The sequence below is a fragment of the Mustela erminea genome, chromosome 10 (assembly GCF_009829155.1).
Source record: "Mustela erminea isolate mMusErm1 chromosome 10, mMusErm1.Pri, whole genome shotgun sequence".
Classification (NCBI taxonomy): Eukaryota; Metazoa; Chordata; class Mammalia; order Carnivora; family Mustelidae; genus Mustela; species Mustela erminea.
The window spans coordinates 18,110,936-18,134,141 of record NC_045623.1 but is presented as its reverse complement, the minus strand read 5'-3'; the positions used below and the strand labels follow the sequence as shown (position 1 = coordinate 18,134,141).

Below are 23,206 nucleotides of genomic sequence, written 5' to 3'. Positions count from 1 at the left end.
AATCCACTTCCCTGATACTCCTAATCCCAGCTCCACGGTCTTTGACCACTACCCCCATTCCCAGAAAAAGCATCTCATCTTGCTTAAGTGTTGTTTTTGACTCTTTCCCATGAAGGTAGAGGCACGTGTGATATGAATACATACAGATTTTTCTTTTACCCTTGTAGAAGGTATGACACCTAAAGCAAAGGCAACAAGATAAAAAATAAACAAGTAGGGCTGCATCGAGAGCAAAAGAAACCAGCAACAAACTGAAAAGACAACCTATGGAATGGGAAAAGATGTTTACAAATCATCTACCTAAAGAGGGGCTAGTATCCAAAACATATAAGAACTAGTACAATTAGTCTATATAAAGAACTACTACAACTCATATAACCACCACAAAACAACCCCCATTTAAAAATGGGCAAAGGACCAGAGAAGATATATGAAGGGCCAACATGTACATGAAAAGATGTTCAGCCTCACCAGACATTAAGAAAATGCAACTTGAAACCACATGAGGTATTACCCTATGCCAGTTATAATGGCCGTCATCAAAAGATAAGAGATAAATCCTAGAGAGGATGTGGAGGAAAGGGACCCTTCACACACTGTTGGTGGGACTATATATGAGTACAGTCACTGTAGAAAATAGTGGGGAGGCTCCTCAAAAAATTAAAAAGAGAGGGACGCCTGGGTGGCTCAGTTGGTTAAGCAGCTGCCTTCGGCTCGGGTCATAATCCCAGCGTCCTGGGATTGAGTCCCACATCGGGCTCCTTGCTCGGCAGGGAAAGGAGCCCGCTTCTCCCTCTGCCTCCGCCTGCCATTCTGTCTGCCTGTGCTCACACTCTCTCCCTCTCTCTCTCTCTCTGACAAATAAATAAATAAAATCTTTAAAAAAAAAATTAAGAAGTCCATAGTCTCTCATGATTCACCTCCCCTTCCAATTTACCCCAACCCCCTTCTCTCTAACTCCCCATGTCCTCCATGCTTTTTGCTATGCTCCACAAATAAGCGAAACCATATGATAATTGACTCTCTCTGCTTGACTTATTTCACTCAGCATAATCTCTTCCAGTCCCATCCATGTTGCTACAAAAGTTGGGTATTTGTCCTCTCTGATGGAGGCATAATACTCCATAGTGTATATGGACCACATCTTCCTTATCCATTCATCCGTTGAAGGGCATCTTGGTTCTTTCCACAGTTTGGCCACCGTGGCCATTGCTGCTATAAACATTGAGGTACAGATGGCCCTTCTTTTCACTACATCTGTATCTTTGGGGTAAATACCCAGGAGTGCAATGGCAGGGTCATAGGGAAGTTCTATTTTTAATTTCTTGAGGAATCTCCACACTGTTCTCCAAAGAGGCTGCACCAACTTGCATTCCCACCAACAGTGGAAGAGGGTTCCCCTTTCTCCACATCCCCTCCAACACATGTTGTTTCCTGTCTTGTTAATTTTGGCCATTCTAACTGGTGTAAGGTGACATCTCAATGTGGTTTTAATTTGAATCTCCCTGATGGCTAGTGATGATGAACATTTTTTCATGTGTCATAGCCATTTGTATGTCTTTATTGGAGAAGTGTCTGTCCACATCTTCTGCCCATTTTTTGATATGATTGTCTGTTTTGTGTGTGTTGAGTTTGAGGAGTTCTTTATAGATCCTGGATATCAACCTTTTGTCTGTACTGTCATTTGCAAATATCTTCTCCCATTTGGTGGGTTGCCTCTTTGTTTTCTTGACTGTTTCCTTTGTTGTGCAGAAGCTTTTGATTTTGATGAAGTCCCAAAAGTTCATCTTCGCCTTTGTTTCCTTTGCCTTTGGAGACATATCTTGAAAGAAGTTGCTGTGGCTGATATCGAAGAGATTACTGCCTATGTTCTCTAGGATTCTGATGGATTCCTGTCTCACGTGGAGGTATTTTATCCATTTCGAGTTTATCTTTGCGTACGGTGTAAGAGAATGGTCGAGTTTCATTCTTCTACATATAGCTGCCCAGTTTTCCCAGCACCATTTATTGAAGACACTGTCTTTTTTCCACTGTATATTTTTTCCTGTTTTGTCGAAGATTATTTGCCCATAGAGTTGAGGGTCCATATCTGGGCTCTCTACTCTGTTCCACTGGTCTATGTGTCTGTTTTTATGCCAGTACCATGCTTTCTTGGTGATCACAGCTTTGTAGTAAAGCTTGAAATCAGGTAACATGATGCCCCCAGTTTTATTATTGGAAGGGAGGTGAATCATGAGAGACTATGGACTCTGAAAAACAATCTGAGGGGTTTGAAGTGGCGGGGCGGGTGGGAGGTCGGGGTACCAGGTAGTGGGTATTATAGAGGGCACGGATTGCATGGAGCACTGGGTGTGGTGAAAAAATAATGATACTGTTATGCTGAAAATAAATAAATTTAAAAAATTTGTATTAAAAAAAATTAAAAAGAGAAATATCATATGATCCAGGAATTCCACTTCTCGGAATATATCCAAAAGAAACAAAAACACTAACTCAAAATGAAGTCTGCACCTTCATGTTCACAGCAGCATTATTTACAATAACCAAGACCTGGACAAAACCTCAATGTCCACCAATGGATGAATGCATGAAGAAGTTGCAGTGTGTGATACACACACACACACACACGCACACACAATGGGATATGATTCAGTATAAAAAAAAATGAGGAAATTGCACCAATTGCAATAACATGGATGGACCTTGAGGGCGTTATGCTGAGTGAAATAAGACCAAGAAACACAAACACTGTGTGATCTGACTTATATGTGGAATCTAAAAAAATACAAAACAAAAACAAAACTCCAAAGAACAGAACAACAGCAACAAAAAAAACCTTACTGCAAAAGAGATCAGACTGAAGGAGATCAGAGATGGAGGAGACGGGTAGGGATAACTGGAGAAAGGTAGTTAAAAGGTACAAACTTCTATCAATCCAGTAAATAAGGACTAGGGATGGAATGTATGACATTCTGACCACAGCCAACACTGCTGCATGGTACACAGGAAAGTTGTTAAAACAGTAAATCTTAAGAGTTCTCACCATATGGAGAATTTTTTTTTAACCTTTTCTTCTTTCTTTCTTTTAATTGTATCTATACCAGATGGACAGATGTTGGCTGACCCTATATGGTAATTATTTCACAATATATGTAAATAAAACTATCATGTTGTACTCCTTAAACTTACACAAGGATATAGATTTCTCAATAAAACTGGAAAAAAGTTTTGTTTGTTTGTTTAGATTTCACTTATTTATTTGACAGAGAGAGAGAGATCACAAGTAGACAGAATAGGCAGAGAGAGAGGAGGAAGCAGGCTCCCCGTTGAACAGAGAGCCCAATGCGGGACTCGATCCCAGGACCCTGAGATCATGACCTGAGCCGAAGGCAGAGGTTTAACCCACTGAGCCACCCAGGTGCCCCTGGAAAAAAGCTTTTAAAGAAGAACTGTATGAGTGACACACATGCATGTGTGTATGTGTACACACACACACACACACATACACACACCCAAGATTGGGCTAAAATTCTTTGAGTTTTGTTATTCAATCCCATACTAAGGCAGCTTCTATTACTAACAGTTTGGTCAAGAATTCCTGACCTGCATAAAATGAGCCGGGGCGGCTGTGGGGAAGCAGGGGGATGCCAGGGGAAGGATGACTGTGATTCTTCAAATGGTCAACAAATCAACAATAATCTTTATTAATTTTTATTATATTAATTAATTATATTAATTAATTAAGTGATTAATTATTATATTTATTAAGCGATTAATTATATTAATTAATATAATATATTATTATATATGATCTTTATTAATATCTATTAATCTTTATTACTTTTCCTGTGTCCAGGTCATCTATATGTCCAGGCTGTGAATAACACCCCGATAAAGGTAGAAAAAGCAGACACTGTGCAGCCTTGCCATCTCACAACCTCTCTGCGGCATTCTCTGTTTCTCTCCACACGAGAACAGAATGATTCCCTCTGCAGTAGGGAGGGCAATATTGTCTCTAAGGGCTTTCGTTGGGGTGATTTCAATCCCAAAAGTCAGACTTAAAGATATGAGCCCACAGAGATCATACCAAAGCTAAGACTGAAAACCAAAGGCGAGCACTTGTAGGAATACCACCACGTTTGGACTTTCCACCACCAGGTGGAGAGTTGAAGCAGACTGCATTTCCCAGACCCTGAGCTGGTGTCTCAGAGCAGCTGGCTCAGGAGCCCAGATTTTTCCAAACTTGGCTTGGGGTGCACGTCCTCACAGGATTTATCCTGACATCAACACAACAAGAGGAGGGGAGGCTATGAAAGTTAGTAGATGTAAGTGACAATTGGTGGGGCTTAAAAAAAGAACATTATAATAGCTCTAGAAATAACATATTCCTTTTTAAAGATTTTATTTTATTTGAGAGACAAAGAGGGAGAGAGGGATTGCAAGTAGGGGGAGGGGGAGAGAGAATCTCAAGCAGACTCTGCGCTGAGCATGGAGTCCAACATGGGGCTCGATCTCACGACCCTGAGGATCATGACCTGAACAGAAATCAAGAGTCAGATACTTAACCAGCTGAGTCACCCAGGTGCCCCAAGAAATAATATGTTCTTCCTAATACTTCAGAGGAGTTGGTTATATTACCAGAAAATTATAGCCACTTTATGAAGACTACAGCCAATTCAGTGAGACAATCAGCAATAATCTTGCTCACAATCAGTGAGCTCTTGGAAGTTTTAAGAGGAGCTAAAAATCGATCCTTCATCCTCAGTTAAAACATCAAACTTCAAGGCCCATTCAAGTGCCACCCGTTCTGGGACAAGCTCCTGGCCATCCTGTCAGCATTCTCCTCTACTCTCCTTTTGGAGGTTCTCATGGAGGGGGCAACTCAGGGAGTTTCCAGGGTTTCATGCAGTAAGGAAAGTCCTCAGCTCTGGAGTAAGAACTGTCAGGGTTCCAATCCGAAGACTAAAACTGGCTAGCTGTATGACTTCCAGTAAGTTTCTTAGCTTTCCATGATTCAGTTTTCTCCTTCATAAGTTGGGATCACAGGATCGACCTCATCATGTTGAAGTTAGGACATGAGATAATGCGTGTAACATGGTTAGCACAGAAACAGGCACTCGACAAGTCCGTGTGAACTGAAAAGACAGCTCAGGCCTGAAGCAGAATGCCGGCAAACAGGAGAAGAGATGCTTGATGCAACTCCGCTTAATCATTCAGAAAACAAATGGTTACTAAGGACCTACTGCACACCAGATGCTGGGTAAAGTTCTGGGAGCACAGCCAAGAACAAGGTAAAGTCCCTGGCCTCACAAAGTTGACCTTCTAATGAGCAGATGGAGAATAAATGAAGCCGACAAAGATGGTCTCAGGCAGAAATGAGTGCTGTAAAGCTAGAGAGCAAGGTGAGGGGCTGGCAGCAATTTAGGGAGGGTAGTCAGGAAGGCCTCTCCACGGAGGGACATCTGAGCAAAGGCTGGAATGGTGAGGGGTCAGCCATAAAGGCAGAATGAGCAAAGGTCCTACAGCAAAGAACAAGCCTGGAGTGCTGGTGCACTGGGATGGATGAATAGAAGAATTTCCACAGAACCTGCATCCCTTTTGGAGCATAATCTATTTCTTACTATAATTCTTTGCAAACATGCCTGATCTTTGTCATCAGTTCCTTGAGGGGTGGGGATCATTTTTCATATTTATTTGTAATCTGCACAAGTCAGTCAATCAGCAGAAGATAATCAGGTGCAAGGGCCTTTTGCCTCTCCTGACTACTAAATAATAAAGCCCAGAAGGAGTCTCTGCAGAACAAACACCATCTAATGAAACTCCCTGAAGAACTCCAGCCCACACTCATCTCGCCTTTCCTTGAACTTACAAAGCACGCACTATCTGCCCTACAACTCCAGGAGCAGATCTTGTTTCTTCATCCCTGTTCCCTTCACTGTCTAATTCCAGTTTCACCCACCATCTCGAATATGCCTTTGAGAAACTTCCAAATTTTACTTCATTGCAATCTGTTCCTTGACTCGTCAAAGGGACTGGCATGGCATGGGGCACACAACAGGAACTAAAAGCCCAACGAGGCCCATTTTCTTGTGAAGCTTTCCATCACTAGTTTGAGGTTAATTCTTATGTGTCTTAATCATTAAATCTTTTTACCGCTTCGGAAAGCTATCTTAACAACCCTGGTTAAAACCCACAAAGGATGCAAACATGGGTGGTGGTTTAACTTAGCTGAAGATACCCAACATACTCTATCAAATCAGGAAGGCCTTTGTAGATGTCTTCATCACTAATGCTCTCTTCAGTTGGGAAGGGCCTGGAAGAGAGGGAGAAAAAAAAAAACACACAAGAAAGATGAGTAAGCAGCCAGGAGGCTGGGCATTGAGCTCTCACTGAATGCAGAGCCCAGCTGGCTGCCACAGTGGTCAGATCAGTCATCGCATTTAACAAACAGCCTGGGCTTCTCCCAAAGTGCCCATCCTGTGGTGGTGCATGCGGTCCCCTGGGAACATTGTGGCACCTGCTACTCCAAATGAGCTGTAGCAATTACCAGTGGTCGCCATTGTCACCTGAGCAGCTGTGGACAGGCCACACGTGCCGCTTTCTGCAGGCTCTGCAGCTCCCCAGCTCAGAAAGCTGGCAGCCGCCCCAGCGCCTCTGCCTTCAGCACGGTCTCTCTCCACTTAGGGAATCTGATCTGACCGACAAATGGTTTGGTACCAATCATCCCTGCATGACTCAGCCCACTAACAGAGATAAAAATTATTAGAAGATCAAAATATCCGCAACCATCACCTATGATTATTGATTCTGGCAGACTATTCTACTTGGACTTCAAGTTATTTAAGTGATATTTTTTTATTTTCACTTATTGGACAAATGAGTAAACCCTAGGCCTTAGGGAGAGTAGGAAGTTTTCTTTATTCCCTATTAAAAGAAAAGCAGTTTAGTGTATCTCCGATTTCTAGCCATTGAATTTTTTGCCTAATGTACTATGTACTATTTTCATAACCCCAGCATAACGCCCTAAATGCATATCTTACACAACCATAATTATACTATTGTGCCAGAAGTTTTACTTTCTTTATATGCAGGCAGGATGTCATGTTTCATAAAAATAAAAATAAGAGGGTCAAAATAATAAGTGAGAGCTAGTAATTGCTAAAAAATTGCATTTGATACACTGAAAAATGTGTTTTCATATTAATTTATGGATTAATTGAGTACTTAAGACATTTAAGGAACTTACGTTTTTCAAATAAATTAAAATGTGTGAGAAATGCCAGAGTTTCAAAATCTTTTTTTTTTTTCTTAAATAAATTCAGGCACATTTGATTATGCTTTTTATGCTTTTATACCAATGTAAGTCCATTATATAAATATTTGGAAATATAGATAAGAATAATTTAAAAAGGAAAAGAAAACCTTCTAATGTATATCCTTTCAGAACCAAAAATACATAAATACATAAAAATAGAATCAGGCTATTTCAAAATCTGCTGTTTATATAGAACTATATATATATGTGTGTGTGTATGTATACACACACATATATATTAATATGGAAATACTATATATTCCATATATTAATATGGAAAGATGAATCGCATAGAGCAAATTTTAAGGTGCTGAACACGTATCCAGCCTAGAGATGACTTCTGTAGAAAGATGCCAAATTCATAGCCCATTTCCAAGAACCGGTCTGCAGAGTATCCTTCCTGGAGTCGCTGTGTTTTGTATCCAGGGAATGGGCTGCCTGGTCACTGCCAATCAGTCTTCTTAAGAAGTGCTTTATATCCTCTCCCTGAAAATCTGAATGTGAGCTGGACACAGAAAGGAACAACAGAGGGAGAGACATAGCACCACAGAACCCCATAATGGCTGGAGACTAAAGTGTGGAGCTCTGAGGAAACAAGATAAAAAATGATATCCATTCAATTTCCAAGCAGCCTTGATGGTTGGCTATTGAAACTGTTTCTCTGTATTTCAATAATACAAACTTCTGACTGATCCAACTTGAGTATGTAGTATTTTAAACAAGGAAAGCCGAACATGACATACCTATCTGCATTTATTTCCATGCTTACTGACTGCATAATACTCCATGGCCTGGAGAGGTCATAATTCATTTAGCCAATATACTTTCAAGTTTTTCATTTAGTACCAATCCTTCAACTCACATCCTTGTACACATACCATTTTATACTTGTCTGATTACTTTTTAAACTCCTAGCTAAAGTTGTGAGTTATTTTTATGGACTATAGGAAGTAAATGTACTACAATAACTTGTCAGGTATTTATTTACTTAAGCATTTGTGGGCTTTTTTGATGAATCATATGTAATGAAATGTTGAAGGAAGTTAAGAAAACAAACTGTTTTACCAGTTTTAACAAACTGTTAAACAAACAAACAAACCGTTACCTTATTGGTAACAGTCAGCCATGAGTTGAGAATGTTTAACCAATGGGTATTATTCAACTTTACAACTAAGTTCTTAGTTGCTCAATTACTTTCAAATGTATATTAGGCACTTACACATCAGGCACTGTACATGTGTGAATGAGGCATGCATGGTTTCTGCATGCAAAGTGCTTTACAAACAGTAACCATTCCATTAATAACTATTACAATGAAGGAATAGAACACATGAATCACAGAGAAACAAACTTACCTGATTCCTGTGGCCAGTGCTATAGGTGTGCGAGAAAGTCGTGATAGTGTTTCTATAACCTGAGAAAAAAGAAAAAGTGTTAACTGGACATGTATTTCAGAAAAGACAAGAATTTTTTTAATAGTCTTACAATCTAGTATTAACAATGGCAGGAGAAACCTAAATTTGCAGACACCAACTAAGTACAGAAGGGTAAGGACTATTTCTGAAAATTTTAAACACCTGGATTATAATTGTATCCTTTAACTTTGAAACCCTAAGCAGATTACTAAGCATCTAGTTTGCCATTTCTTTATCATTAAAGCAAGAGGTTAGAGAGGGTAATAATAAAGGTCTTGTACCTCCACTTCTACAGAATCGGAAAGGTCTTGTAAAGCTGCACTGTCCAAAACGGTAACCACTGGCCAAACAAGGCTATTTAAAATTTACAGAACAAAAAATTAAGTTTCTTAGTTGTACTAGCAACATTTCAACTGCTCAGTAGCCATCCGTGGATGCTGTATTGCACTGCCCAGACCTCAAACATCTTCATCACAGAGAGTCCTACTGGGCAGCACTGCTGAATAGCTAAGTGGTTTAGAATGTGGACTCTCGAGAGCTAGACCACAGTTCAAATCCTAGCTTTGCCTGTCTTCAGCCATCCAACCTCAAGCAAACTATTTTAGTTCCCTGGGCTTCGGTTTTCTCATCTGGATACTGCCTATCATCATAGTGAGCTTCTTTGTAATCATTAATTATAGGAATTAAAAAGCTAATACGTGAAAAGTATTTAAATGATAGCTATCCTTTGTAATTGCCAACTTTAAGAAAACTACCTTATTGTAATTCTGAGTATTTGCAAAAAAAGAGTTTCCTAAACCCTTGATAATTTGTATGTATTTGAAAGAATCCTTATGAAGACTTCCCTACCTGTGTCCTCCTATAGTTTTCACTTTAGAATCTAGAGATTTTACCCTTCCTTACCACTTTTACAACTAAGATCATCTCTCTCAAAGACTTAGCAAGGAACCCAAAGAGCTAAAATGCATTTTTCCCATGAAGCCTGTTTCTACGGTAACAGGTATGATTTGTCCTAACTCCCAAAACTAAACAAAACTTAAAAAGGTTCTTCTATAAGGACTATTCGAAATGAGGGGAAAAAGGAAAAAGGCAAAAATCTCAGAGCTTAGGTAATCTAATTACTCAGTTCAAATGTGGAAACCCAATAGCAAGGTCTCCAGCACTCCACAGAAGTCGCATACGAGCATTAGCCACACACACACCTATCTCTTGCCCACTTCAGGAGGTAGTACATTGTTGTAGTTAAAAACATACAACTTTAAAGAAAGAATGTCTGGTTGAGCCTTGGCTCTTCAACTCACCTTTACTAGCCTCTATAAAATGTCAATACCAAAAACTAACTATCAGCCTCATAGAGTTTACTGAAAAAATTAAATGAGATAATACCCATCAAATGTATTATATAAAATTATCATTATAAAAAGCAAATAAAATAAAATTTAATTGAAAGACTATGCAGTTTCTTCCTGGTTTCACTTTGTTGAACATTTGATATGAAAGCAAAACACAACCACCTAGATAAAACTTGGTATCAATTAATTTCCCATAATAAAGATAAAAGTATCTTCAGTCTAATTAGATCACAAATGAATAATTAGTTTATCAAAATAAACTGATTCAAAATAAAAATAACCATATGCTAAAAATTCTAAAATTATGCGTTACTGAAACATCTAGCTTTCGGAAGATTCTGGAATAATCTGCACAGTAGTATTTAGACTCATGAATTAATGGCACTGTTAAATTTCAGCATCAGCCTTATCCTAATGTGCCCTGTTTTCAAGCTGTGAGGTGAAATCTGTTTCTGATTTTATCTTATACAATCTAGCATTGCCATTACTAAGAAGAAAAATAACAATAACATTAGTATCATATATGTTGCTACTATGATGTATTTTACTACAGCTATTTTATACCCTAATAGAAATGCATTTTATTCCTGGGGATACTGTCTATAATAACTATGATGTATCTAAAAATAAGAATGTATCTTATGTTCCTTTTCCCACCAACAATCAGAATTATTCACACAACCCATTTCCACCCGTAAGACTGCAGTTTGCATTTTTGCACAATTGTCCACCAGAGGGAGCCAGAAGATAGTATATCACTTTAGTCCTACATTAAATGTGTCTATAAAGTACAAATATTTCTAAAAAATCAACAAGATGAAACCAACTCCTATTATCTATTTAAAACTATTACTTATCACCATTCAGTAATAGAAAAATAATGAAGGTGAGAAGGAAGGAAGAGTAACACACAGCATGTCTTAAAGTGACTCTTAGGACCATCTCTCAGTTCTGCGTCTATCTGATTGTACATCAAGTCCATTCATTAACTCCAAGTTTAGCCAAAGCAAATAAGACTGTTTGGTCAATGTAGTGTTTTTAGAACAGTGTGTATTCCATAAAGGTGGAGCATATCCGGATTTGGAATAGACAAGTACACAAATTAATGCCAGATTCTCCAGACATGAGAAACATGTATTCAAAAGTATTCACAAAAGAAAATATCCCCAAGGACATTAAAAAGACTCTTTTCCCTGAAATGTATTAATTTCTAAATTGTTACCTCAACAAAATATGAAATTAGAGACACGAACTCTCATAAAGGGGTAACTAGTCAGAACATTTGCAAGTTAATAGGCTAACAACCAACTACTAAATCCACATCACGGATATTTTTCTTGACCTACATCTACCACCTTGCTTAATAAGCAGCAACATTTGTAAAGAAATGAAAATATTTCCAGATAACCTAAATAACAGTTACCATGGGAAGAAGGTGGAAGAGATAAGTAGGGCTCTTGTAGGCTTACTTTTTAGAAGAGGGGGATTAGATCCCAGAATCTATGAAGGACCATTGACGAAGTTTAAAAAGGAAGATAACCAGGTCAAACTCTATTTTTAGATCACTCAGCCCAGTGAAGGACAGACAGGCTTAGGAGACACGGGGTATAGACAAGGGGCCTGGAGACCTATGGGGGTGTTTTCTTAATCGTCCAGATGAGAATAGAAGTCTAAGCCAGCAGCAGTAGAGACAGAGGAGAAGTGGAAATGTGAGGTGAGAAGTATTCAGGCATAGTGGCTGATGCACTGTGATGGCAAGTGAAGAACAACCCAGGACAATCTGGGCAAACTTTTAAATAAAGCACGGAGATGGCCAGCTCCAGAGCTGCCTACTGGAATACTCCTGAGCAAGACGCTCTCAGTCTCTCTGTGTCCCTCTCTATGGCTGACCACATACATCCTGAATTGGAACAGGCCATTTCCTCCACCAGAGCCTTCTTGGACATCTCCCAATCTAGTCTGGGTCCTTTGTGTTCCTGTAGGACTTAACTCTGCCCTAGTAACATCACCTTATTTAAAAATTGATTTGCTATTTAAAATACCTGAAAAGGACTCGTGTTTATTTTGTCAAATTGAAACAACATGGTAATACACAGACGTTGTTCCCTCCATACACACACCTTCTGCCTAAAGGAGAACAGAGCTAAAAATCTGCTGTGGCTCTTGCATAAATGTGTTCCTTTTTCTTCATGATTGTTATTTTAGGTGCTATGTTCCTATGATACAGATTTTTCCAAAACAAGAGTTTGTCACCTAACAATATACCCCAGACAGCTGTCAACACATTCAGATTTACCTCATTCACCTTATTGCTGTGCAACATTCCAGTGTGTGTAAACAACATTATGATTTAACCATTCTCCTGCCAATGAGCTTTTTCAACATTTTGCTACTAGAGCAATCCTGAAATTATAATCCTTGCCAGTTATCTTTTCAATTGTGTCTACGTATTTCTGTAGGAAAGATTCTCAGATGGGATGGAGAGGTCAAAAGTATGACCACTGCTCTTTGAAAACTTTTTACAAATCTATACTCCCCTGAAGAGTGTCTTAAGAACATAACAAGACATTCCAATGACTGGTTTACTGTCTGTCTTTCTCATCCAACAATGAAAAACACCTTAAGGGCACAGAACTCCAAGGGCTTCTTAACTGTTCTTTCTTACCACCTAGTTCACAGCCAGAGTCATAACAACCACTTAACATAAAAATACTGGTTGCTCAAACCAATGAATGACTAATACTTAATTTGCAAATTTGTTGTGAGGACTGAATACTTAATGTGTAAAGATATGTAAAGAGCTTAGCCTGGCACAAGCAGAGAATAAATGAGTGATTAAAGAAGGTGTCCACTATGAAAATTAAATATTAGGTAGGACAAAGAATTACCTATCTCCTCAAAGCTAAAAGCAGTATACATAGTGATAACCCCCCTCCATCAAATTTTTCTCTCTAATGGTGATTATTATTTAGCTTGAGCTCTTCATTTTATTTTTACCATCCCCATTAGTTGAAGAGCCATAAAACAAAAGTTTCCAAAAAGAGAACTGTACACTAATAAAGCCACCCATTTTAAGCACTCTCTTCATGAGGCCTTCTAGAAATTCTTACTTTCTACTTATCCAGCCCGTTCATACTGTTGATAATGTAATTTGTAATTAAAACAAGTCATCCATGCAGAAGCAGTATGTTACAACTACTTCTACATTCCTGAGGTAAGGAAGCTATGGCCATAGACAATAACAGCAGAGAACCATAGGGATCAGCAACACAGGTCTGCCAGAAAGTGTTAATTGTGGATTTCTCTCCTTGAGTTCTCTATCCTGCAGTTTTACCTCTTATTCCTCTCCCTGACCCAATGGAAAGGCTATTAATAAGATTCATGAATTCAACTGGAGTTCCTTGGGATGGAACCTTACAGGAAGGTGGGCTCTGCAAGGCAATCCAGGGCTATAGGCTGAACCCCAAGTACAAGTCAAGCTTAGTAGTTCATGAAAACATTGCAGCACCACAGCGTGACGCTACCATCCAGCAGCTGAAGCGAGAGACAGGGATGCCCCACAATGGTTCTCACAGGCTCAGAACAAGTACCCCATGTGGTCATGGAGGAAAAATCCAAGCCCTCAAGGATGTAACTCAGATGTGGCTGGGAGTGATGGACTGAGTAATTCAGATGGAAGCACAGGCTTCTAGACTCTATCAGGTGCAACCCAGAGGCAGCCCAGAGACCTGGTATTACCCAGGCACCCGATAAGCAGCCTAATTCTAAACTCAACCAGATGGTGACTATCAGACTAACAATATATTTTACCTGAAGTCTCCTAGGAAATCAACAGAATTCATTATCTTAATTTTCTTTGCAATTCTAATTTCACACAGTAAATTACCCCATTAAGACACACCGCAGCTTAGTGTCATTTCTAGCAGCACATTTGAGATCCTTCCTAAAACACCTGGTTGTTGCTTTGAACACTATAGAATATTGCTGGAAAATGTCCCCAGCACTTGCCCTATGGACAAAGCAAAGGAGTATAGCCAGATAAGATGTACAAAACAATATTTCTGTATCAAGAAAGTTATGAATCAGAAAAAATGAACTTACATTGTTCAAGAGAGTAGAGTATCTATACAGATTAAATGGGTCTAAATTATATGTAGTTCGTATGGGCCTTAATGATGATGATCATAAAAGAATTATTCTATATTTATTGTTTCAAAATTTCAAAAGTAAAGCCCTACAGGGGGGAAAAAAAAAAGAAAGAACCTCCCTTTACGAAAATCGTATACTGGACTGGTTAGGAGCATAAGCTTAAGACTCCAATTTTCTGGGTTCAAATCTCAGCTCCTCCTCTCACGAGTTAGGTAAGCATGGGTGTTAAATAGATGCTCTTTGCAAGAGGTCCTTTACCCCTGTATCTTTATCTATAAAATGCATATAAAAGAATGTCCCATACTTCTGCTCTTTCCTAATGCCATTGTGGTCACCATCTTCATTGATAAAATAAGATTTGGTCTTTGCAAATCACTTCAGAAAGTAAAATGTGAGATGTCTACTTCAAGTTAGCACCAGATAGAAAACAAAGCTTTCTAATGACTGTGCATACATTTAATAAGTTAGGTTGTATCTCTATTCAAGCACATGATGGCCAGTGTTTGCTAATACTGGTCAAGAGTCACTAAGCTTATCCATTTATAACATCATGTTTAAAAAAACGAGAACTGTGGATGGTAAACATTTGCCTTCATTCATTTTCTGTTCTGTTATTTTCCATGTAAATATTCAGAAAATAAAACTCCTGTCATACAAATGTATTTCTAAGAGCCCAGAAACAATCACACTTGAACTTTCTAAAGCAAATGTTAAAAAAAAAAAAAGAAATAGAAAGAAAGAAAGAAAGCCCCATGCTGAGTCAACTTATGGAGATAACACATAATAACCATAATCTATACAGTTCACATAGAATTTTAAAAGCTCTAAGAAGTGACAGTGCAAAAGAATGGGCTCAAAGAAGCGTTAGCATACATCTCCCCACAAACTTCATCACCTCCACACCCTCACTGCTTTGAATAAATACAAAAATCCATGTAAGTGGACTGTCATTTAAAAGCAATCTCAAGGGGTGCCTGGGTGGCTCAGTGGTTTAAGCCTCTGCCTTCGGCTCAGGTCATGATCTCGGGATCCTGGGATCGAGCCCCGCATCGGGCTCTCTGCTCAGCGGGGAGCCTGCTTTCCCCTCTCTCTCTGCCTGCCTCTCTGCCTACTTGTGATCTCTGTCTGTCAAATAAATAAATAAAATATTTAAAAAAAAAAAAGCAATCTCAAAAGAAGTCCTTTAGCTAAACCTCACACCCAGTGATAGGGTACTTCTCCCAATTCCATATACAGAAATCTTAAAGCCACCACATTTTATTCAGTGGTTCTTATTTTAAGCCATAGTCCTTTTGAAAGCCTCAAGGAGGGGAAATTATATATGTATATGTATGTGTTCATGTATATGTGTATGTGTATGTATATACATAATATACATAATTCTGCATTTCATCTCGAGAAATCCGGGGAACTCTTGAAGACCATATATGGATTTCCTAGCTTCCTATTCAATCTCATTTTGCCTACAAGGAAGCCAAGGTCCAGCAAAAGTAACTAGCTTGCTCAGGTCAAAGAACCAATAGCAGAATTAGTGTCATAACCTAGGTCCCCTCTCTTCTGTCCAGACTGCTACTCTTCCTACTTCACCACCCTGTGTCTAAATCTCCTACATTTACTTGTGAACATCTACTGAACACTCACTATGGGCTAGATATTCTGGATACACTGCACATGTCGAAGATAACAAAAATGAAGATGATGCACTTCCTCCTCTCAAAAAACCCACTACCACACAGGTAGTAAGCAAAAACACAGACCTGGTATTACAAAGAATAGCCGCAGCCCAGAAGAGAGTCAGACCAGCTGTTCCCCTCAACCTGAGGGACAGGCATGGAAGGCTCAAAGGCTTTTTAGAAAAGATGACCCTGGAATACATCTCGAGAAGCAATCAGGAGTCTCCCTGACTCTTCATCCGCAGGTTAATAGAGGTCTGATGGATGAGAATTACCACCCTCTAAGCCACCCATCTCTGTCCTCGCCTGCTCCACTGAGAACACTTCCCTGTTCTGAGCAGATTCATTTGCACGTTACTGTCTGAGCAGCTTTTTATAGTTGCCATTTCCTGATTAATACTTTTCTTACAACGGGTATTTTGCAGGTTCCAGGAGATGATGTCATTAAGCAAATTTTTTCTAGACCAAACGGACCTACACTGTTTCCTGATCCATCTCCACACCACCCTGATCTTGTCTCTGCGCTCTGTGCCTCTCAGACCTCACACAGAGCACTTTTCCTTCAAACCTGCTTCTCCTCTTTTTGCCCAGGGAGCCCACAGTCTCACTCCTCTCCCTTATCTGGCCAGACACAAGGAACACTTTCCAGATTTGGACTTCTCGGTCACACCACAGATCTAAGTCCTGTCACCTCCTCCTTTTACATCTCTCTGGGATCAAACTCCTCCTTTCTTCCCTGTCTCTGGCTTAGCACAGCTTTATCTATTTCTTACCTCAATTACTAGATCAGCCTTCCAATCTGTCTCCATGTTGCCAGGTCCACACCCCTGAAACCCATCTTCTACTTGGCTATCATAGAGGCTGTGTGACAATTCACAACTGTCAAGTCCCTCACACAGCCACCACCTCTATGTCCACCTTAAAATTCTTAACTATTCCCCCCATGAAGAGATTGAAGTTACCACCACACTTGGGAGTCTTCCGTAGATCTGACCCACTCCCTGTTCCCTTCCAGCCTCCTCCTCTGCTCCCCACACCTCCACGTCCAGCCCTGTCCAACCTCGTGGCCTACTGTGATCCAGAGGGATTCTGGAACCACTCACATAAACTCTATCAGAGCAGAAAATTCATATTACTACAATTTACAGATGGCGTCAAAATAAAAATATTTATACTAAAGAGCAGGCAGGACAAAAAGGTGAACGGGAATCAGCATTGTTCATTTTCTCACACCAAGTAAAAGGGGTTGTAAGTAACTTTTCATAGACACTCTTTGAAGCATCTCCTGAGTCCAAGTACCAGAGATGAAACCTGGGGTTCATCAGTGCAGAGTTAGCTGTCCAGAGCACAGTATTTAGTTAGAACTCAGAATACATATAGATAGTCAAAGCTTCTCTGAAGTTTATACAGGTGTGTTAGGGTACGTTGAAGTTAACAGGCAATTAGTAAAGAATTCAATTGTTTATACACAGCTTTCAAAGAAAGCCTTCAGTTTTGAAAATGTGACCATATTTGGAAATGATTCCCTACCTTTATGCAGAGCAGAAATGTAATCTACAAAGACTATGGGGCCATTTTATTTTATTTTATTTTATTTATTTTTTAAGAATTTTATTTATTTGACAGAGAGAGATCACAAGTAGGCAGAGAGGCAGGCGGAGAGAGAGGAAGGGAAGCAGGCCCCTGCTGAGCAGAGAGCCCGATGTGGGACTCGATCCCAGGACCCTGAGATCATGACCTGAGCCGAAGGCAGTGGCTTAACCCACTGAGCCACCCAGGCGCCCCCTATGGGGCCATTTTTATGTTCACTACCAAGCACAGGGCTTGGACGGCAGGCCCTGTAGGTATACATGCCTTACTCTCCAACCCATCTCAGTAAGGACTCTAGCAGAGCAGCTGTGTCTTGCCAGCTCCCTGGGAGACCTTGCTGCATTCACAGAACTCACTTTAAACAGACACATCCTACGTGTTAGCATCAGGACAGAGGAGAAGTTGTTGGCATGATCTGAAATACGCAGGGGAGTTCTATGTGACTTCAGGGACTTGGAAAATGGAATGAATTTTCAAAGCTGCCCACAAATCCTAGAGCTGGGTCAAAGTCAACACGTTTTCCACACCTCGTGCATGTACAAAATCATGCTACTCTCCTGCAAATGTCTCCACTGCCCAAATGCTGCCCACAGGCTATTACCACTTGAGTCCAGGAACAGAAAGGCAATGCCAGAATGACAGGATCTCACAGTGGAGAAGAACACATTCCTTGCACCAACCTGGAAATGCCCTGTTTTCAGTCCCAGCCCAGAACTGCTCACAGACAATAATGATGTGTCTGCAAGTTATTCTCATATTTCAAATCACCAAAGAAAAATTACACCTCTGCCTACGAGACTGGGAGAATGACATGACACTCCCCACACATCTCTTTGTTCTGGCTAGTCTGGTAACAATGGTCATTTCATACTTCTTGGAAGTTCATGTGCTTGAACAATTATAAAGCAGGTAAATTATTCCTTCATCATATAAGAAATCAAGTTTCTAGAACAAGCACTGACTAATAGAAACATGGGAACAATATACTCAACTCTAAAATTCTAAGAAGCCACATTAGAAAAAAAGAGGTGAAATTAATTTTGATCATATGTTTTATTTAGTTCATTATATCTGTGATTTATCATTTTACAATGTAATCAAAATAGAAATCAAAACATTTTATAATTTTTTTTAGGACTAAATCTTGAAAATCTGGTGTGTGCTTTCCAAACATAGCTCACCTAGGCACATTTCACATACTCAATAGCCACAGGTAGTTAAGGGCTACAAGAGGGGATGGCAGAAGTCTGGACAGAGCACTTCGGCACTCAGGGATGGCAGAAAACAGATCCATTGTGAAAGGAAGACTGCACCGAACCCCTCATTTTACAAATGGAGGTGGAATTTTAAGAGGGACATGGTACCGAAGGACCTCACAACTTCATGTGGCCAAAGAGCCAGTGCCTATACTTCTAGATGCTCACGGCCCTTTCTAGTGGAAGCAGAAGCTGGAGAGACCCCAAAATGGAGTAGTGAGCCCTTGTGGAGAGGAAGAAACCACCACACACACAGGCCTTTTCCACTTTACATACCCCCAATGTCTATACACATCAGTTAGGTGACTCTTCTCTCCATCTGATGGCCACCCATAAGGACATTCATCCTGTCACAGGCCTGGCTTGGCCCTGAGGACACTCACTGGATGAGTGTGAAATGGGCTGCAGAGGCAGCTGGAGGCAGACAGCTTTGAGTGCCTGTCTAGGGAGTTTGCCTTTATTATTTGTATGGGGAGCCGGCAAAGATCTGCGAGCTGGAGGTTGAACTATCAAGAAACAGTGCATTAAGAATACTAACCTTGGCTGCATAAAATAGCTCGGAGGAAGGAGCCTAAACCTAGGAAGTCTTCTGAACAACAGCCTTGCCGCGAATCGATTTCAGGGAGAGAGAAAAGGATATAACAAGCCTTATAAAGAAGAGGTCAACCCTCCTGAACATCACTGGAGACACCAAAGCCCAGAGGCACAGGTGTGGCTTGAGCAAATTTCGGGAAATCTGCTCTGACCCTAGTTCATTACAGTGTGGATGAAGCACTGGAGAAAACTTCAAATCCAAGGGCACCTGGGTGGCTCAGTGGATTAAAGCCTCTGCCTTTGGCTCAGGTCATGATCTCAGGGTCCTGGAATCGAGCCCCGCATAGGGCTCTCTGCTTTGCAGGGAGCCTGCTTCCTCCTCTCTCTCTGCCTGCCTCTCTGCCTACTTGTGATTTTTCTCTGTCAAATAAATAAATAAAATCTTTTTAAAAAAAAAACAAAACAAAACTTCAAATCCAGGCATTTTTAAAAATGTGATTCTGTCCCAGTGGGGACCAATGATCACGCTGGTTGACAAGGTCGAAACAGCTCACCCAGAAGGGTCAGGAACCTCGGGTCCATGTGACTGGGACAGCTCACCTGCGGGCTGCAGATGGAACCAGTGTTAGGCAGGATCCACAAATCTGAAACTGGCCCACAAGTAGCCTGGTTTCCTACTGAGTGATGTGCAACTATTTGTGGTACATGTGTGTGCACATGCCGTGTGGATCAGCACTACTAGGATAAGGTTTTTATGGGAATACATGGATCAGCACTACGAAGATAAGGTTTTTATGGAAATACACTTATTCAGTTTTTTTTTCCCTTCATATTGCTTTTCAACTTTTCAGCCTTTGCTGAGAATCATGCATAACCGTGATATGTTAAGTTTTCCTTTTCGCCTAAATTATATTGCATTTAATCAGCTTTTTCAAATTCACTTGCATTATGATTTAAGACAAAAGTAAAGATGAACTTTTATTTTTATTATTTAATTTCACTTTCAGGTCACTTCCCTCTTTCATGCCACATGCTTGCTGATCTTCTCTTCAGGAGTAACAACAGCTGAATTTCTTAGTTATTTTTGAAGCAGTGTAACTTGCTTTAGACCTCTGTAACCTGTGGCCCTTAAATCTTGAAAAGCATTTAACCTTAAGAGTCCAGGAAGAATTCTTTTTCCTTTGCAATAAGAAAGGAATACTTTTTGGTCATTAGCTCCTCCACCTGTTAATCCAAGACAATCTGAATTTCCCCTAAGGTCTAGTACTTATCAGAGAGAATAATCAAAGGCTATAGAAATGCAGATCAGCCCGAAGGGGCATGATGACTCCAGTGAGTCTGTGGGCCACACTCTGATGGTCCTGGTTCCAAGTGTTTTCTGGGATACACTTGATTGTTTCACATTTTGTCTCAGGTTAACCTCAGATGAAGCATTTCACCTGGAAGAATGAGTACAGTTCACTGGGGGACCAAATAAAGTCACCAAAGTTCAAAATTCTTCATCAGATTTATCTGGGGAGCCATCAGCCTCCCTCTTTAGAGGCTGCTTCTGATACTCTTTCCAACCAACCTTTGAAAACACACTTAGACATCGAAGGGACCAGACAACATTGCCTAACTGCCAGGGGATGCTTGGTTTCATCTGCAAAGCCAATTTGCCTCCTGGCAGTCTCTAGGAAAGGAGATCTCCTGAGTGAGAAAATATTTGTGTACAGATGGAATGACCATGATAACTCATGTCTAAATAACTTAGAAAATTATGGCCTTTAAACCCTTACCATGATGGCACCCTTCATGACCCAGTATACCACATCAAAATCCCGTGATCTCTCTCTGTCAAATAAATAAATAAATAACCTTAAAAAAAAAATAAAAAAAAAAATCCCTATGGCACATTAAGTAATAAAATTCCTTAGGGAGCATCAGGCCAGATCTACTTTAATACTGGTTTCTGCGCAATGGCAGATCTAGTATTTCTGTTTTGATAGTTTTCTTTTTATCATCTTCCTTCCCAAACACCCCCCCCCCAAATAAATACCTTGTCAAAATATAATATTTAAGAGGTTTTAAAATGTAGATGATCTTTTAAGTTTCTTTTCCCAGAGAGTATGTGACAGCAACCTGAACTAAGAGAATAAAACCTTAGAGTGGCAGCCGAGATTCAAACATTTATATCCAGTTATTAAAATATGCCTACATGGGACGCCTGGGTGGCTCAGTCAGTTAGGGTCTGCCTTTAGCTCAGGTCATGATCCCAGAATCCTGGGATTGAGCCCAGCATCTTGCTGGGCTCACTTCTCCCTCTTCCTCTGCCTCTCCCTCTCCCCTTCCCAACCCCACCTATGTGCTCACTCACTATATCTCAGTAAATAAAATCTTTTAAAGAAAAAAAAAAAAGTGCCTAAGTCATGAGTCTTTCACTGCTGTATAGAGAGAGGGAACCTGGGCTGGCAGACAGCCCTGAAAACGGTCAAATATTCAGAACCTCAGGATTTGTCCAAAGGGCCATCTTGAACTGGAAGTTACAAAACAGTTACTCTGATAAGGCGGCGCGGGACAGCGATGCTTATTAAGAAGTAATGAACGAAACAACCCTCCTGACTGCTTCTTCACCTCATCCCTAACTCCCATGTCATCAGATTCCACCCTAAGGTGGGAGGTAAAAGTTCAAGAAATGGGATCATTGATTGTTTTAATTAAAAAACAAAACAAAACAAAAAAGCCAAAACAACAGAAAAGCTTAACATTATTTTTTTCAGGCCGCCATCAGAAAATTCCTTGGCATCAAATGGTACAAAGTGGTTCTTCCAAAACGGCCTCATGGCACTGTCTCAAAAAATCCTGTACCCAGCATGGGACTGCACAGAACTTAATTTCTCATTCTGGCTGTGATGTGCAGTGAGACCCAGACAGAATGTGTTGTTTCTCTGGCCCCAGGCTCTCCGCTCCAAAATGGTGGGTGAGCTAGATCTTCAGCCTCCACTCTACTCAGCTAAGCTGCCACAGCCTCAACTCCTAACAGTGAGCCAAGAGTGGCACAACTTGCATGCTATTTTTTTAGGGACCAGATCTCTTAGAAACGAGATGTTACACCAGTATGCCGAACTGGCCGTATGTAGTCCAGTAGTTGATGCAAATGATTCTGTGGAAAGTCTATTCTTTTTCTACTAAAATGTAAAAATTTGATTCTCTCAATATATGAAGGGTACAACTTTTTGATCCTTGACCCCTAAAGGGAGAGGACATATAGCCATGTACTAAATAAGCAACAAAGACTTGCACATAATGGTTATAAGGTGTATGTAAAAAGAAATGCTTCCCAAATTCCTGGGAATCAAAGCAGAGTCAATAATTTTTGCAATAGTCTGAGAAGTGCAACTCAAAAAATGAACTTGTTTGTAAAACAAGACAAATCAAAAACCTAAGTATATTTATACAAATCTACCACAAGAGCCTTTTTCATATCAAAAGTGCACACTGATTAAAATTTTTTGCCACCACTATATGACTTCCTTTTACCTTCTCCTCCTCAAAATATTAAATAGTTTAATTCAATCAAGTCTATCTGCTTTTTGGTTCTAATGAGTAAAATAAATATTTTATTTTATTTTTAGATTTTACATATTTATTTGAGAGAGAGAACATGAAAGGGGAGGGGTCAGAGGGAGAAACAGACTCCCTGCTGAGCAGGGAGCCCAATGTAGGACTCGATTGCAGGATTCCAAGATCATGACCTGAGCTGAAGCCAGTTGCTTAACCAACTGAGCCACCCAGGTGCCCCTAAAATAAATTTAAAAGTAAAAAAATAGGTGCACCTGGCCGCACAGTCAATTACACATCTGACTCTTGATTTCAGCTCTGGTTATGATCTCAGGGTCGAGAGATTAAGCCCTGCATCAGGCTCCACGCTCAACGTGGAATC

The 23,206-nt window shown here is 40.2% G+C and overlaps 1 protein-coding gene across 4 annotated transcripts in view; it reads right to left on the bottom strand.

Moving 5' to 3' along the window:
- The window catches only part of VAV3 (vav guanine nucleotide exchange factor 3), a 361,263-nt gene that overhangs the window by 196,389 nt on the left and 141,668 nt on the right, over positions 1–23,206 (bottom strand). For all 4 annotated transcript variants that reach the window (XM_032302316.1, XM_032302317.1, XM_032302318.1 and 1 more), the window contains exons 3-4: positions 8,671–8,729; positions 6,248–6,313 (exon numbers count right to left, since the gene is read on the bottom strand). In XM_032302316.1, coding sequence (XP_032158207.1) covers positions 6,248–6,313; positions 8,671–8,729 — 125 coding nt within the window. The remainder of the gene's footprint in view (positions 1–6,247; positions 6,314–8,670; positions 8,730–23,206) is intronic.